Genomic DNA, 14,277 nt, shown 5'->3' on the forward strand with positions numbered 1-14,277 from the left:
ATACAGATGTATTTTTCTCAGTGTATATAAAAACTAATATGGCAGGTTCATGATTTTGTTTTCCATTTCTGTTCAACAATACAAACATCACAAAAATGTGGTTGTGAAGTTAGATAATTCACATCTAAAACTACATACTCCATAAAAAATATGATCAGGCAATAAGGTTATAATCTTTTAATAAAAACTTTGGTATCAATAACATTCTGTCCAATAAAAATAAACATGTGACCTTAGTGATGTCATGAGTCACACCAGGGGCTCCCCATCTGTTTCACCAGACTTTCAGGATATAATGCAGGTCCCATCACATTAGCATGAAGACGTGTTGAATTCATGCCATTTAAACAACATCATTGTGCACTTAGATTTCATTCAATTATACCTCAAAGAACATGGAAAAGAAAATAAAAAGTCAGTGCCAAAGACATCACCAAAATAAGTTACATTACAGTCATCTTGATTTCTGTCTGTATTTTGTGTGTATTTTGAATGTATAATCCTTATTCTCTGCAGATCTAACTTTGTCATATTTATGACATTTTTTATCACAGGTTCTGGTCAACTGTCAAAATAACATGACAAATGAGAAAATGTGCAAGGGAGTCTGCAAATAAAATAGACGTGTAGATCAAGAAAAATCAAGAAAACAGTGGATGTCAGTGCCTCCTTATTGCCTGTTATTACAAAATGAGGAATGGACTTTGGAGGTGGAAAACCTTACAATCAATCCAGCTGTTCAGGGGCAACAGGGTAAACTTCAAGACCAAAATGAAAGAGAAACTAAATCCATTAACACCTGCCCCCACTTCACTACATTTGACACCCCCACCCCACCCTGTTGTGTCCAGTTCTCAGGGAAAGGATGCACAGCAGCCACAATACCCCTGGGAAATACCAGACAGAGTTTCTAATGGAGGGACAGACAAAATCTCTGGCCATACTTCCTTAAAGCTCATCTTTAGGCTTTGCTTCCTCTTCTTCCATGTCTGAACGTGCCTCCTCTATGTCTTCCTTTGTTTCTTCATCCTCTTCTTCTTCATCCTCATCTGCGTCTTCATCTTCATCATCATCAGCTTCAGTGTCTTGTTCTTTGTTCTTCTCCTCCTCTTCTTTTCGTTTCAGGTCGTCTTGCTCCTGCTTCATTTTCCTCTCTGGTTCCTGTGAGGAAGGTTAATCTATTCAGTATCTCACTGTCAATGGTTTCATGTGTTGTACATATGACAAAATGTGGCTTACCTTTGTCACGCCCCATGTCTCCTTTGCAATGTCCTCTGCTTCCTTCACATCGTCTGTGATCAAGAAGTTGTCAAAGATGGTTCCAGATTTCACCTGAGATAAACATTAGCAAATATTACACTGTGCTTAAATGTCACTACGGCAATAACTTTACCATTGAAAGATGATCTCTCTCTCACCTGCCAAAGGTCAAGACCCAAAATACCAATGTTGTCAAACTTGTAGATGTTTGAATCAGGACTGTATTCAGGATTGTCAATTTCAGGATGCACCCAGGGTCCTTTGTAGTTGGGGTTGTCAATCTGTTTGGGTTTCCATTCTCCCTGTAATAAAGAAGCTATTTAACAGGCTGCAAAGTCATTAGCAAAGTGAATTTTAGGTATTTCTGAGTCAGAGAAGATCACACAAATCACAAACTCTAGCCATGACTGTCCTACTTTAAACCTACCTTGTACTCTGGGTTGGGGATCATGGGTGGTTCCCACTCTCCGTCCATATCCTCATCCCAGTCTTCAGGCTTTTTAGCATCAGGGTCTGGAATATTTTCAGGTTTGTCCCAGTCCTAAAGAGGAACAAATAATACAGAGATGAAAGTTGAACTAACAGAATTGTGAATGAAAATGTAGTTCTTTTTAAAGTCCAGGGCTGTAGTGGAAATCTTAAGAGATGAATAAATGAATAACACTCCTCCACCTGTCAGAGCTTCCCATGTCAGCCAGTGCAAAGTGGAGCAAAGGTATGGCTAAGGTTGATTAACTTCATTACTTAATTATATCAGAAAGCTTTTTACCTCAGGCTTGGTGTCATCAGCGTCGTCAATCTTGGCACGATCATCCCAGTCCTCTGGCTTCTTAGCTTCGGGGTCCTTAATTTTCTTGGGAGGCAGGAAGTCCCAGTCGTCCTCCAGACTGCCAGATTCTACCTTCTCATTGTCAATCTTCACCTCATAGGTCTGATCTGGGTTCAGGATCAGTGTGTACAGGTGGGACAGCTCATCATCCTGGAACAAACAGAGGCGTGTTAAGCTGATTAGGCCACTGGTGCAGAAGCGGTGCATGTTTGTATTTCACAAATTTAAAAAAAAACAGAATTACCTTGCACTTAATCTCTTTCTTGATGAGATGATTCTTGCCCTTGTAATTGAAGATAACGTGGACTTTCTTTGTGCTGTAGCCACAGATATCAGGACCTGGGTGAAATTAATTTGATTATTATATGTTCCAAATACTGTTATTGTGATTAGGCTGTTATTGTACATTACCATGAACATCGTCGCTTACCAAACATGATGTAGTATGAGGAGTCTCCATGCATGTCAGCCTGATCTAAATCTGCAGGGAAGACCTTCACATAGCCACCACCGCAGTCGATCTTTTGCTCATGCTTGACTGTAAACTGAATGACCAAAGACTTGCCCTCGTTGCTGAAAGGCTCAAAGCGGGCAGAGGTAGCATAGAAACGAGCATCCTGGCTTGTCTGGAGACCTGAAACAGAAAGTACAAAAGATGTCTTTAGCAACAAAACAGAGATACCAAGATACTTAAACTTACTGACTGTTAAAGACTATTTAATACATGAGATAATGCTGATAACTTTGAAAGTGGCAAAATTGGTTGTTTGACTAAAATAAATATTCAAATATTAGGATCAGATTGCAACTAGTGAGTTTTTAATTATTCTATTTCATTGTTCTCATAAGACTCATTGCTCATTCCCACTGTGAAATATGTATATGTTTTTGGCCATATTTGAATATAGCACAATCAACACTTGATATTTTTAATCAAAGCACGTGATTCTTGTCATGTGATGAGTGGAATATGAACTTAAAACGTTTACCTTTGTCTTTCTCAGCATCTCCATAGAAGTTCCCAGCCGTCAGTTTCCACTCTCCATAGTCAGACTTGTGTTTGGAGTTCACCCAGCGACTTTTCCATTCATCTGAAAAGAAAAGTACCAGAAAGTTGGATAAGGATTAACACTCTTTCAAATAGATCGAGGTACTTCCCGAAACAATTAGTCAACTGTCCATTAAGTGGCGTTACTCTTTGAAATGTAACAGTCATAACGGCCGAATTAATTTGGTTAGTTAGTTCACACTATAACTTTAACAATTAGTAACTTTACTAGTGTAGTTATTACGTTTGCTAGCTTTGGGGCCTTGCTAAAGTTAACCACCTAACAACCCAGTTACAGTTAGGAAACTGAGATGGGTGGTATTTTTCACTTAATCACCGTTTGAAAACACTTCTTATCGTGAATTTAAGAGGCTTTCAAGGAAAACTCACGACGATAATTCTGACAAATCTATGGCTAACCGTCATGCTAACATGCAATGAGTTAAACTCCTGCACAACTAGCTAGTGTTATATATGTCCGTGCCAAACTTACCGCCGTCCAGAAACTCCTCCCGAAAGTAAACCGTTGCATTTACGCAGCATACTGCTAATATGACCGAAATTACACCCAAGACCTGCATTTTCCCCAGCTCAGACCTACTTTCCAACGCTGATAGTGTCCCTGCTGACTACTGAATACCTTGAGGAAAAGGAAGAGAAGGGGAATATTTTAGAGTCGCTCCAGCGAACAGATGTCTGCCTGCCATTGGACAGCACGATGGTGTGCCTGGACCAATCAGAGTAGACCACGAAACATATGTCTTCTCCAGTGTCTGATCGGGGATCAGATTTTATTTTAATCATTTCGACTGTGTCATTATATCAACAGTCCGGTAGAGGGTGCCATACATCAGTGAGGGAAATTAAAATGGCCTGAAGAAAGGAACTGGACAGTCACTGCCATAAACCCTTTTTATCTGGTGACGACTCAAGTAGTTTAGTTCGTAAGCAAGGCAGTGAATTTAATGGCGCGAGATAACAGATCTTATATATTAACCCGGGTTAAAACGGAAAGAAATATATGGACAAGCATAATTAAACATTCTACAACAGTGAGGGAAGGGACACAAGTACACTATTAAAGTTACCTAGAAATTTTAACAACTGTAGATTACTGCTGCGTCATCTCTGGCTCTAACGGCTGAGGCGCGTGGCTCCTCGGCGGTTAAACTTAAATAACAGTTTTGTCAACGGCTGGATTTGGATGAAAACTGCATTGTATGCGACCAAAAACTACACAAACGAGTCTTTTCTACTTGGAGAAGCATCACGAACAGAAAATGTGGCCACCAGGCCGCTGTAATTCTGTCGAGTGACCAAGGTTTGGTAAGCTCAAAAAACATGTTACATTAATGTTACGCGAAACTGTCTTGACTCTACTAGCTTGCTAACGGTTACGTTAACATAGCTCACGTATCGCAATGTTAATGCTAGCATCAACAACTAAACTAACCTAGAAACCAGAGATAATTTAACAACTTGCTTATTTATTTATTTATTTGTTTATTTATTTTTAGGTTTTTCGCTTCATTTAGCCGACTTTAAGTCAGCGTGGGGCATGTTTGCAGAATTGATGTGCCTTTACAGTAGTACGTTAGCTTAACCTTAATCGAACATTTATCGGTTAATAGGTTACATTTCCGGAACTAGCCAATAGTATGGTAGTGTGAATTTGTTGGGTGAGGTACATCGTATCCTGCCCTACAAATTAATATTTAACTGTGACATAAACCGTAAAATCAACTTCCGTCACAGTGAATACCAGTTGATGAAAAACTGCCCTGTTTAACTGAAACTGCACTCATATATCAGCTTACTGACATTAAAGGGAAAAGGTGCATGAGGCTCCAGCACAAGTGGCTTATTATGCTTTGTTGATTTCAGGATACCCATAGCAGAGTTTTTTCAACAAAGCAGGTGATCTGGCCTAGGCTCTATGATGGATGCACACAATGCAAAGGCAAACAAGCATGAATGTCAGGTAAACTTTACTTGTAGACTTACAGAATACAAGCAAGCAATTAAATGCCACTTATTTAGTGTGGAACAGATTATGTTACCTGTGCAAATACAATTACTACTATTAACAACCTATTGTCTTTCTCAGGCCAAATACAAGCAGGCAAGACAAGAACGAAAAAAGCTCCTCACGCCTGCACACAATTACATGATTGACATCCTGGCTGACAGGCTGTTCTTGGAGGCAAAAGAAGTAGAAGAATTTATTTTAGATTCTCCATCTGTGAGTTGTGACAGTTGATGTACAGAATATCTAATTAGAAAAGCAACTAATCATCACAATGGATTTGAACCTTCACTCTTAACTGTGGCCACAATTTGGTCTCTGAACAAAAGATATGAGTGAGATGCTGACATAAAGAGAATCTTATTGCATTTGGGAAAAAATATGTGGCACCCTTTCACTTTACCCTCCAGATGGAAACTTGGAGCATCATTACACACGTTTTGAGCAGTTCTACACTTGAAACAAGCCACTATAGTACCACTGGAAGTCAGAAATTTTAAAGTCTTTCCCATAGGGGTTCTGGATAAAAATTTTCACTGTATTTCTGGTGTCAATTCATGGCATGGTACAATATTGGATCTCTTCATTTTTGATTTTGGTGAGAAGTTAGAAGTATTAATTTTCATAAATGTTGTTTCTAAAATAAATGTGAATGTATTTTTCTTTTTTTAACTTGCTCAATAGTTGGCTCCTTTCGATCATTTCTTTGCCAAAGGAGGTTGTAAAACCATTTCCTTTGTGTATCAAAAGGCTGAAGTCCCAGGAAAAGGTAGGCATAAATCTAGAAAGTAGCCAGCGTGCATTACTTCATTTTTCATTAGGTCATTATGCTAGTATTAGGTACTTGCAAACACTGGTTTAAAATATTTATTTTCTTGACTTACTGGCCATAGAAAGATGCCAGATATCTGTAAGGGAGGGATTATTCCTAACAGATAACCTATGGGTCCTTCTTCACTGCATGTGATTGTGTTTATGTTCACTCTATTTTCAGTGGGCCATTTGTATAATTTTGGGATAAATCTTGACCGAGTTTACTAAACTGATGGTATTTTTACCCACATTGGTGAATATTTAAACTTTAGTACACATAATATTTACCAGCACTGAATAATATTACATGTCCTTTCTAGTTGTTCATGTTGTCAAAAATCATATGGATTTAATTTCAGAGTGTGGCCGCTCATATCATGGAACTACCAAAGGGGAAAAAATACTGAGGCTGTTTTTAGCAGATTTGTCTCAGACATGCCTTACAGGTGTTTGCTGCTCTTTCACACGCAATAGAGTGGACGTTTCTGTGAATTCAGAAAACATACATGAGGTAAGGTAGTCTTGTGGTGTGTTTCTTTAATTGTAATTATTTTATTGTGCTGATTTGCCTGTTGAGGATACTGACATGTTATCTGCACTGTGCATCAGTTAGTTTAGAATCTCTATTGCTGTGATTATTAAGCTACATCAGAAGCAATATGTACCACAAATCTTGTTTTTCTTTTGAAGATGCTCACTGCTGATGACCATGTAAGCTAAGTTTTAGCTGTTTCTGCTTTTGGATTTTGTGAAATGATGGGTGATCTGGTCTTGATGCTTTGCAGGAGATCTTTTTTTCAATGGTTGATGCCAGAGATGGCCTCCTGAAAGGAATTAAAAATGCCTTTAGCTTTGTACTGCCAGCTCTGGATGCAACACAAAACTGGGGTGTCTTAGATAAGTCTAGACATGGAGCAAAATTTAAAAAGAACTTCAAGTACACCATTAAACTTTGTCTTAGCTCCTTAGATGGTAAGTCATTTTTTTCTTCAAGTATTTCAAGTTTTGATATATCTATTGACAATATTATTGTGATCAAATGGTGGTCTTTAACTAGTTTTGATGGTCTTTCTTTGTCTTTCTTGTTTGTATGGCAGACATTCAGATGAGAAATGAGAGCATTGTACATTTGACCACAGTCACAGATATTGACTTCTCTAAACTGGCCTCCCTTGAAGATATAAAAGTTGCGGCTGCCAACTTGGATATGGTGCATCGACTTGAAGAAGTTCTGATGCAATGGTACAAGCAAATTGAGCAGGTACAGTGATATTTAAAGAACTGCCCATGAAGACTGTTTGGCTTGAGTCAGATATGGTGACATCAGAGATTTATGAAAGGGATTTTGATCATGTGGAAAAGAAACTGACAGAGTAGATTAAAGCTCGAGAACAGGAAAATAGCAGGAATTACAAACAGAAAGAGAAATGAACCAGAAAAGATCTTCCTTGTTGAATATGCACTAAAGATGTCATTCACAATCTTACTGCTTGTTTAGGGTCTATGCAGTTGTTCCAAAGTATAAGGGAAGCTGATAACACTAGACATAATGCTTTTTCCATGACAAATGAATCTATTTTTTGAAATGTTAAAGCATATTACTTTCTCGGTGAATCTTACTGTAGATTTATTGATTGAATAGCTGCCGTGTAAGCTCTCCACATCCCTCACCATCAGGTTCTGTTAGAGAGTGATCAGTTGAGGAAAGGAGATGATTCTGCAGGACCACTGACTGAGTTGGAGCACTGGAAAAGAATGTCTTTGAGGTTCAACTCCATCATCAGTCACATCAAAAGCTCAGAGTGTAGGGCAGTGGTAATGGTGCTCCATAACAGCCATTCCAAGATTATGAAGGTACTGACACTTGAGTGTTCAACTTCAACAAAATATTACATATAGAGGTTTTTGTGCAGCATTTTCATCAGGTTTTGGTGGATATTTGATAATGGTTTTTAAGACATTTTATCAATATATCACACATTTGTTCTAACTTTGACTTTAAAATGTATTATCATTGGGGTTTTTAGCTCTTTTTTAGCTCTTTTTTTTCTGCAATCTGAAAACATCACTTTTGGCTCAGGTGCAGTAATGTGTGAAGACTTTTTAGGGCCTTTTAAAGACTAAAAAAATGTACACGTAAGACAATAAAATCTGTAAAAGCCCTTAAACCCTATAGGATGAATTGAACCTTTTAAACCATGTACCTTTGTACTGTAGATGTGGCGGGAGCTGGATATGAGGATAACAGACTGTGCCAATGAAGCTAAAGACAATGTAAAATTCCTGTCCACACTGGAGAAAGTCTGTCTACCTCTTTACAACAGTGACCCGGTATGTATAGTTAATACTTGTCCATTTGAAACAAAAATTTCTATCAAGGATTTTTTTTACACACAATAAGGTGTAGGAGCATAATTAAGGTACATTTTTTTTACAAAAATAGCAGATTAAGTGTTGTGAAGGAAGTCAGTCAAATTTTAGAAATGCATGGGTCATTTTATAGTGCTATTTACACTCTACGGTAAGGATTGATTACATCCAACATAAACAACAACACACAGCAGTTGACATGGAATTACTTGATTCCCTATACAATGACAGTGTCAGAGGCAGATCAGTGTTATTGTAGGTATAAGTTGAACCTTAACTTATACCTTTAATCAAGTTAAAGTCACAGCAACTATATTTAGACAGATAATGTGCTTTAAACACATAAAGGCAGCTAAAACTTGATTTGTTCCAGGCAGGATTAAATTTGTCTTAAACTACACAAAGTTAGTGGCAGCAACTGTTCTATTAAGTTCTTAAGACTAATGTATTAGCAAACAAACCAGTTAAAAACAATGATAAGTAGTAGTAGTGAGTCTTATATAGACATAACATGGATATGTGATTTCAGGTCACCATGATCAAGAGCGTGCAGAACATCATCAGTGCCATTCAAATGATTTACAGTGTTTCACTGTACTACAACACAAATGAAAAGATATCTGCACTGTTCATCAAAGTAAGTGTGTTGTATTCAGTCTTAGAAAAATGTAACTGTAGTAAATGTAACTTGCATGGTTTTCAGTCAACAGTCATCTAAGGATTGGCAGTTCCCTTTGTGATACTTTATAATAAGTTCTTGAAAAATCTTTCAGGTCACAAATCAGATGGTTACAGCTTGCAGATCATACATCACTGACAATGGCATGAGTCTAATATGGGACCAAGATGCTGAAGACATCATCAAGAAAATGCAGGTGATGATGACACCTATGAATATGGAGAGTATTAGTACTGAGGCTTGAATATAACACACAACAATAGTAATTATTTTCACTCATCTTTTGGCAGGACTGTATCTGCTTGTATCAGGAGTATCAGTCTTGCTTCCAGAAAACAAAGAAACAAACAATGGAAAGACCTGGAAAGAAGTCCTTTGAGGTTTCAGAGAAGCAGATTTTTTGCAAGTTTGAGGGCTTCTGTAACCAACTCAAAAAGGTGCAGTCCACTGTACTATTTTAAATTTGAATAACATTCTTACTTTAAGAACTTGTTGAATAACAATAGGCATTATTTTTTGTAGATCACTCAAATAATCACTGTGTTTAAGACATTTGAACCTCTTGGGAAATCAAACATTGAGGGCATTGAAATTCTTGCCCGACAATTCCACACTGTATCCATGACTTTGAAAAGGAAGCAGTACGACATGTTGGCTCCAAGGACAACTGAATTTCAAACTGATTTTACTAAGTTCATGGCTCAGATCAGCCACATTGAGGTATGTATAATTGCCTGCTGTTGAGAATGTACAACATGTTGTATAGGTAGCAACCGTCATCTCCTTCTCTCTTACATAAGTCTTGTTTCTGACAGATGATGGTATTAAAATTTTGTCTATCCTTCTCTACAGAACCAGCTGCGGGCATTTATGAGTTTGTGCCTCTCAAACATTATCTCATCTCAGCAAGCTCTTTGCTTAGTACAGCGGTCAGTATAATATTGCATAGTAGTATAATGTAAAGATTCTACTATAATGTTTTAAACAGTAGACGATAAATTACTTAATTTGTAGTTTTCAGAGGCTGAACATTCCCTGTCTAGAGACAGAAATTTCCAGCCTCTTGGATCGTATTCTTCAGCATTACGCCTCAGAAGTAGAGTTTGTGAAAAAGGTATCCCATTTTCATGCTTGAGTAGATACCAAGAATAAAGTGTAAATTCATTGTCAAAGTAACTTTCAAATATAGACTTTGTGTTGTTGTTTGATTGTTTTTGATTAAATGAATGGATCTGCTTGTAAAAAATGTCTTTGCAGCTCTATGACAAACAGAGAGAAGATCCCCCATTAGCTAGAAACATGCCTCCTGTGGCTGGAAGGATTGGTTGGGTCAGGCACCTCCACAAAAAAATAGAGGAACCTATATCATACATGAAAGTAAGCCTAAATTTCTGCCACCAGGATAACTAAAAATTCATGATTTTCATACTGATATATTTTGGTGAATGTATCTTTTGTGCTTAATAGGACAACACTGACATCCTTTGTAGCCCAGAGGGACAAGATGTGGTCAAAATGTACAATCAAACGGCAGCTGCATTTGTAGAGTTTGAGTCTGTTTACCACAGAGCATGGATGGGTGAAGTGTCAAAACTGGACTATGGTTGGTTCTCTGGTTCTAACTTAATATGTTACCTTAGATGGCATATAATATTCTTAGGATTCTGTTAATATTCATTTCAAATACATTTATCACTTTCCTGCTTCATAACAGTCTTGAATATCACACTGCTGGTGCGACACCCAAAGACTGGAAAGTTAGTCGTCAACTTTGATCCTAAAGTAATTGAGGTAATCCGGGAGGCTAAGTGTTTGCTGAAGATGGGTCTGGAGGTTCCAAAGCAGGCTTTGCGTCTGGTCAAATCAGAAAACAGAATAAATACTAACCACCTCCGACTAAAGGTAAAGCATTTTGTAAACATTTTTTTTTCTTTACAGAAGGATAGGTTATCATAGTATCAAATGATTTGTCCGCTTATTTGTCGCTTACAGACCATTTTGGCAGACTATGAGTCCACATGTGAGAGCATACCGCCAGACTTTATCAGCTTGATGGCTTCAAAAATAAAAAATGTAAGCGGTTTGTACAGTACATATAATAATATAAATGGAAAATTGCCATTTTCATATTCTTGTGTATGTAAACATACACAGTTTAACTCATTTTGTTCGCAAGTCAGTGTAAACACACACTGTATGTGCTTCATTTTTTGCTTAGATGCTTAGCAAGAGAAAAGACTTGTGCTTTAAGGTGAAAAGGTTTAAGCTGGCAAATATGAATCTTGCTACAAGTGATGTGAATAAGTGTTTTATAGATTTCTTTATATTTATGACTTTTGTTTTGTAAAGAGCTTTTATTTCTTTATCTATCACTTCTTCCAGAGTTGATCATTTTTAACTGTTATGTTTTTGATAAATTGCAAGGTGGAATCTGCGCTCCGCCATGGGTCAGCGCTGCTCACCTGGTCATCCTTCCTCCTGGACAAGTTTTTCCTAAATGTTGACAGTGCTTTGTTTGAACTGAAACATCTTGTTAAAACGGTACGTCAGTTAATAAAAGGGCTGAGCAAAATGTTAGCTGTCCTTGTCAGGTATGGATATTAATATAAGTACAGTAGTATGCTGTTGAAAGAATTTCTAAAAATATTTAACCTTTGTAAAAGATTAGAAAAAATCATCAGTATGTGAAATTCCATGTTGTTTAGGGGGATTATTGATAATCTTGAAATCACTAGTTGGCAATAGTTTTTCACAGTTTTACTAATTGGTTGTTTTTTAAGTGCTATTGTTCAAGAGTCATAGTTACTACATGTTGTATTTCTTTTTTCAGGTGCAGGATATCTGTAAGATACGCATTGATAATGTCCTGAAGGACATCTCAGAGACGGTGCTGATTGAGCTCCCAGAGGATCATGCATCTTTACCACATGACCTGATTGAGCGCAATGAGGTATGGACTGTGATAACCATAATCCCTAAAATTAAAACATGGAGTGTAGTTGAATAGTTAATGTTCTTCCATTAAGTAAATTCTTGACATTAAAAATGAAAGATGATTGTTACTTTTTAGTTCATTTGTTAAAACTATTTTTCAGAAACAATGTAAAGAGTGGGCAAAGACTTTGGACTACAAATGTAGTCATGTTAAAGACGCAGTGAAGGAGCTGAGTAATGTGTTCAGGGCCATTTATGAATCAAAAGGCACCAAGAAGACCATTGAGGATGTTGTTGATGTTTCAGGTACTCTTGACAGTTTCACGCAGATTATAAATATATTATATTCATGTGTGTTAATCTTTTTTATTGCTCTCACACACATAACACACATTTTAGGACGGAGGATTGTGAGATTCTCAGGAGAGAGCCAGAAAAAGCCTTATGAGGATGAGGGTATGAATTTAGAAGGTCCAGGCAGAGATAAAGCAGTGAAATATGAAAAGGTATATTAGCTTACCAATACTAAATCATTTATCTTAAATACAGTATACCAACAAATCTGTTAATGCTTCAAATAAAAATCTCATTTTCAGGAGTTTAAGAAACTTTATGAATACTTCACTGCAAGGGTATTTGAGGCACTGGTCAAAACAGCTAAGCTATCTTTTGAGACCCTGAAAAGGAGAATTTGTGGCAAGTAAGTATGTCTGTTTTTGTCAGTATATTAAAAAAAGGCCAATATCCAAGACAAATTGTATTATCTCTTACAGATCAATAAATGAGAGTTTTGGTTCTTATCAGAGGTCAAAATCTAAGTCTAAGATGGTTCCGCTAATAAAATCTGAAGTGCAGCTGGTCAAACCACATGTGGTGAGTTTCTGCTACTCATCGCAGACTGATTTAAATTCATTCTATGCTAGTTACCCTGCAGGAACAAAGAAGAATCTAGTATTCGTTTCCAATCTTGTGAATATTGATATCTGATATTTGTTGCCACCAGGTAATGATCCCCACTGTAGATGACATCCAACATGTCATAAATCAACTAATCAACCTGGTGATGGAAGTTAGCAAGGGTATTTCATGGCAGCGGGAGTACACTCACGATGAGAATAAAGGTATGTCATTGACAATGTTTTTAAAAAAGCTGAAAGACAAGTTAACAGGAATTACCTTTTTAGTTCTAAGTATGAATAATTGATTTTAATTGTTAAGAACAATTTTTAGGATATTGTTGTGTATTCACCTGTTCTCCAGGCGGAGAAAAAGAGAATTTCTATCACAGAGTAGTTGAACACAAGGACATCAAAAAGGTGGCGGTCATTCTGAAAACAGCAGTCAGCTCCCAGAGAGAACAAGTGGCTGATGTACTGGGGCAATTCAGTACTTTTAGTGTGATCTGGAATGACGACAGGAACCTCAAAGTCAAGGTTTGTTTCCCTGTAAACATAACATGTTCTTTTTTGACCTTTAGACAGAAAATCAATTTGCCTATAATAACAGCATTGTGATTATATTTTAAAGGAATTCATGGACCGTCATCCATCTTTGATCCAGATCAAATCAGAAATCCAGCACTACGATTCAATTGAACAAAAAACTGATGATATCAAACCCATCATTGTTTTGGGGTCTATTGAACTGTCAACCGGTAAGGTAGTTGTAATGTACTCTAAACAGCAACCAGATAACCATTTTTTTTTTGTAAACAGGGTAAATAAAGTCCTTTCTAGCCAATTATAATGTCACTTCTGAAGTTGTGCCTGGTTTGAGAACTGTGTGCATGTGTTTGAAGGGAGGAATTCAAATTATATCTCTTGTGCATAGATCCATTAAAGAAGGCCCTGAAAGTTGAGACCAAAGCATGGAAGAAACTGTTGTGCAAATACCTGAAGGAGGAGTATAAAAAGAAAATGATTGACACCAGCATACATACTAACAAATACTTCATGAAACTATCTCATCCTGTGGCTAACCTGGAAGATGTGCGGCATGCCATGGGGGCACTGTCTAAGCTTAGGGATGCTGAAATACAAACTGATATGACATTGATGTCCATTGAGGTATGAATAGTTTAAGACATACAGCGTGTATTATGAGTATGTTGCCAGCTTTCTTGATCTGTGGGCTCTATCAGAGACTGTTTGTGGACAGTTTGAGCAGCTGCCATCTAATGATGACTTTATGTTTTATAGGAAGCCTTTGAAATTTTGACTAAATATGAAGCAGAAGTGACCAAAAGAGAAGCGGAAGGCGTGTACAATCTGCGGCATTTCTTCACAAAACTTCAGTCTAAAGCTGTTAGTATTATCATC

General features: G+C 37.3%; 2 protein-coding genes across 4 annotated transcripts in view; one reads left to right on the top strand and one right to left on the bottom strand.

Annotated features, from left to right (window-relative positions):
- Nucleotides 1-162: 162 nt before the first annotated feature.
- calr3b (calreticulin 3b) lies at nucleotides 163-3,799 on the bottom strand. Its single transcript, XM_018677879.2, has 9 exons — nucleotides 3,631-3,799; nucleotides 3,079-3,180; nucleotides 2,520-2,723; nucleotides 2,334-2,428; nucleotides 2,030-2,239; nucleotides 1,688-1,801; nucleotides 1,419-1,562; nucleotides 1,240-1,332; nucleotides 163-1,161 (listed from the first exon to the last, which is right to left on the bottom strand). The coding sequence occupies exons 1-9, from the start codon at nucleotides 3,716-3,718 to the stop codon at nucleotides 949-951; spliced, it is 1,263 nt and encodes a 420-aa protein (XP_018533395.1). The 5' UTR covers nucleotides 3,719-3,799; the 3' UTR covers nucleotides 163-948.
- Nucleotides 3,800-3,893: 94 nt separating this feature from the next.
- The window catches only part of LOC108884179 (dynein axonemal heavy chain 8), a 32,068-nt gene continuing 21,684 nt past the window's right edge, over nucleotides 3,894-14,277 (top strand). For all 3 annotated transcript variants that reach the window (XR_001960994.2, XR_001960995.2, XM_018677877.2), the window contains exons 1-30: nucleotides 3,894-4,463; nucleotides 5,022-5,118; nucleotides 5,245-5,379; nucleotides 5,848-5,932; nucleotides 6,336-6,487; nucleotides 6,762-6,948; nucleotides 7,074-7,237; nucleotides 7,654-7,830; nucleotides 8,194-8,307; nucleotides 8,876-8,983; nucleotides 9,120-9,221; nucleotides 9,316-9,462; nucleotides 9,548-9,745; nucleotides 9,878-9,954; nucleotides 10,040-10,139; nucleotides 10,283-10,402; nucleotides 10,493-10,628; nucleotides 10,740-10,927; nucleotides 11,018-11,098; nucleotides 11,450-11,566; nucleotides 11,856-11,975; nucleotides 12,121-12,265; nucleotides 12,359-12,465; nucleotides 12,556-12,659; nucleotides 12,733-12,832; nucleotides 12,963-13,080; nucleotides 13,220-13,392; nucleotides 13,487-13,613; nucleotides 13,790-14,025; nucleotides 14,158-14,262. Coding sequence is in view for 1 of the 3 variants with exons in the window: in XM_018677877.2 (XP_018533393.1) it covers nucleotides 5,074-5,118; nucleotides 5,245-5,379; nucleotides 5,848-5,932; nucleotides 6,336-6,487; nucleotides 6,762-6,948; nucleotides 7,074-7,237; nucleotides 7,654-7,830; nucleotides 8,194-8,307; nucleotides 8,876-8,983; nucleotides 9,120-9,221; nucleotides 9,316-9,462; nucleotides 9,548-9,745; nucleotides 9,878-9,954; nucleotides 10,040-10,139; nucleotides 10,283-10,402; nucleotides 10,493-10,628; nucleotides 10,740-10,927; nucleotides 11,018-11,098; nucleotides 11,450-11,566; nucleotides 11,856-11,975; nucleotides 12,121-12,265; nucleotides 12,359-12,465; nucleotides 12,556-12,659; nucleotides 12,733-12,832; nucleotides 12,963-13,080; nucleotides 13,220-13,392; nucleotides 13,487-13,613; nucleotides 13,790-14,025; nucleotides 14,158-14,262 (3,768 nt within the window). In the remaining 2 variants the exon portion in view is untranslated. The remainder of the gene's footprint in view (nucleotides 4,464-5,021; nucleotides 5,119-5,244; nucleotides 5,380-5,847; nucleotides 5,933-6,335; nucleotides 6,488-6,761; nucleotides 6,949-7,073; nucleotides 7,238-7,653; nucleotides 7,831-8,193; nucleotides 8,308-8,875; nucleotides 8,984-9,119; nucleotides 9,222-9,315; nucleotides 9,463-9,547; nucleotides 9,746-9,877; nucleotides 9,955-10,039; nucleotides 10,140-10,282; nucleotides 10,403-10,492; nucleotides 10,629-10,739; nucleotides 10,928-11,017; nucleotides 11,099-11,449; nucleotides 11,567-11,855; nucleotides 11,976-12,120; nucleotides 12,266-12,358; nucleotides 12,466-12,555; nucleotides 12,660-12,732; nucleotides 12,833-12,962; nucleotides 13,081-13,219; nucleotides 13,393-13,486; nucleotides 13,614-13,789; nucleotides 14,026-14,157; nucleotides 14,263-14,277) is intronic.

Source organism: Lates calcarifer, linkage group LG4 (assembly GCF_001640805.2).
Source record: "Lates calcarifer isolate ASB-BC8 linkage group LG4, TLL_Latcal_v3, whole genome shotgun sequence".
Lineage (NCBI taxonomy): Eukaryota > Metazoa > Chordata > Actinopteri > Centropomidae > Lates > Lates calcarifer.

What these genes read in the sequence shown, in the direction of transcription:
- calr3b (XM_018677879.2), bottom strand. Translation starts at nt 3,718, where the DNA reads ATGCAGGTCTTGGGTGTAATTTCGGTCATATTAGCAGTATGCTGCGTA. An exon ending in GGAGGAGTTTCTGGACGGCG is followed by an intron (nt 3,181 to 3,630) that starts GTAAGTTTGGCA and finishes TTTTCTTTTCAG; the next exon opens with ATGAATGGAAAAGTCGCTGG. An exon ending in CTCATACTACATCATGTTTG is followed by an intron (nt 2,429 to 2,519) that starts GTAAGCGACGAT and finishes AATTTCACCCAG; the next exon opens with GTCCTGATATCTGTGGCTAC.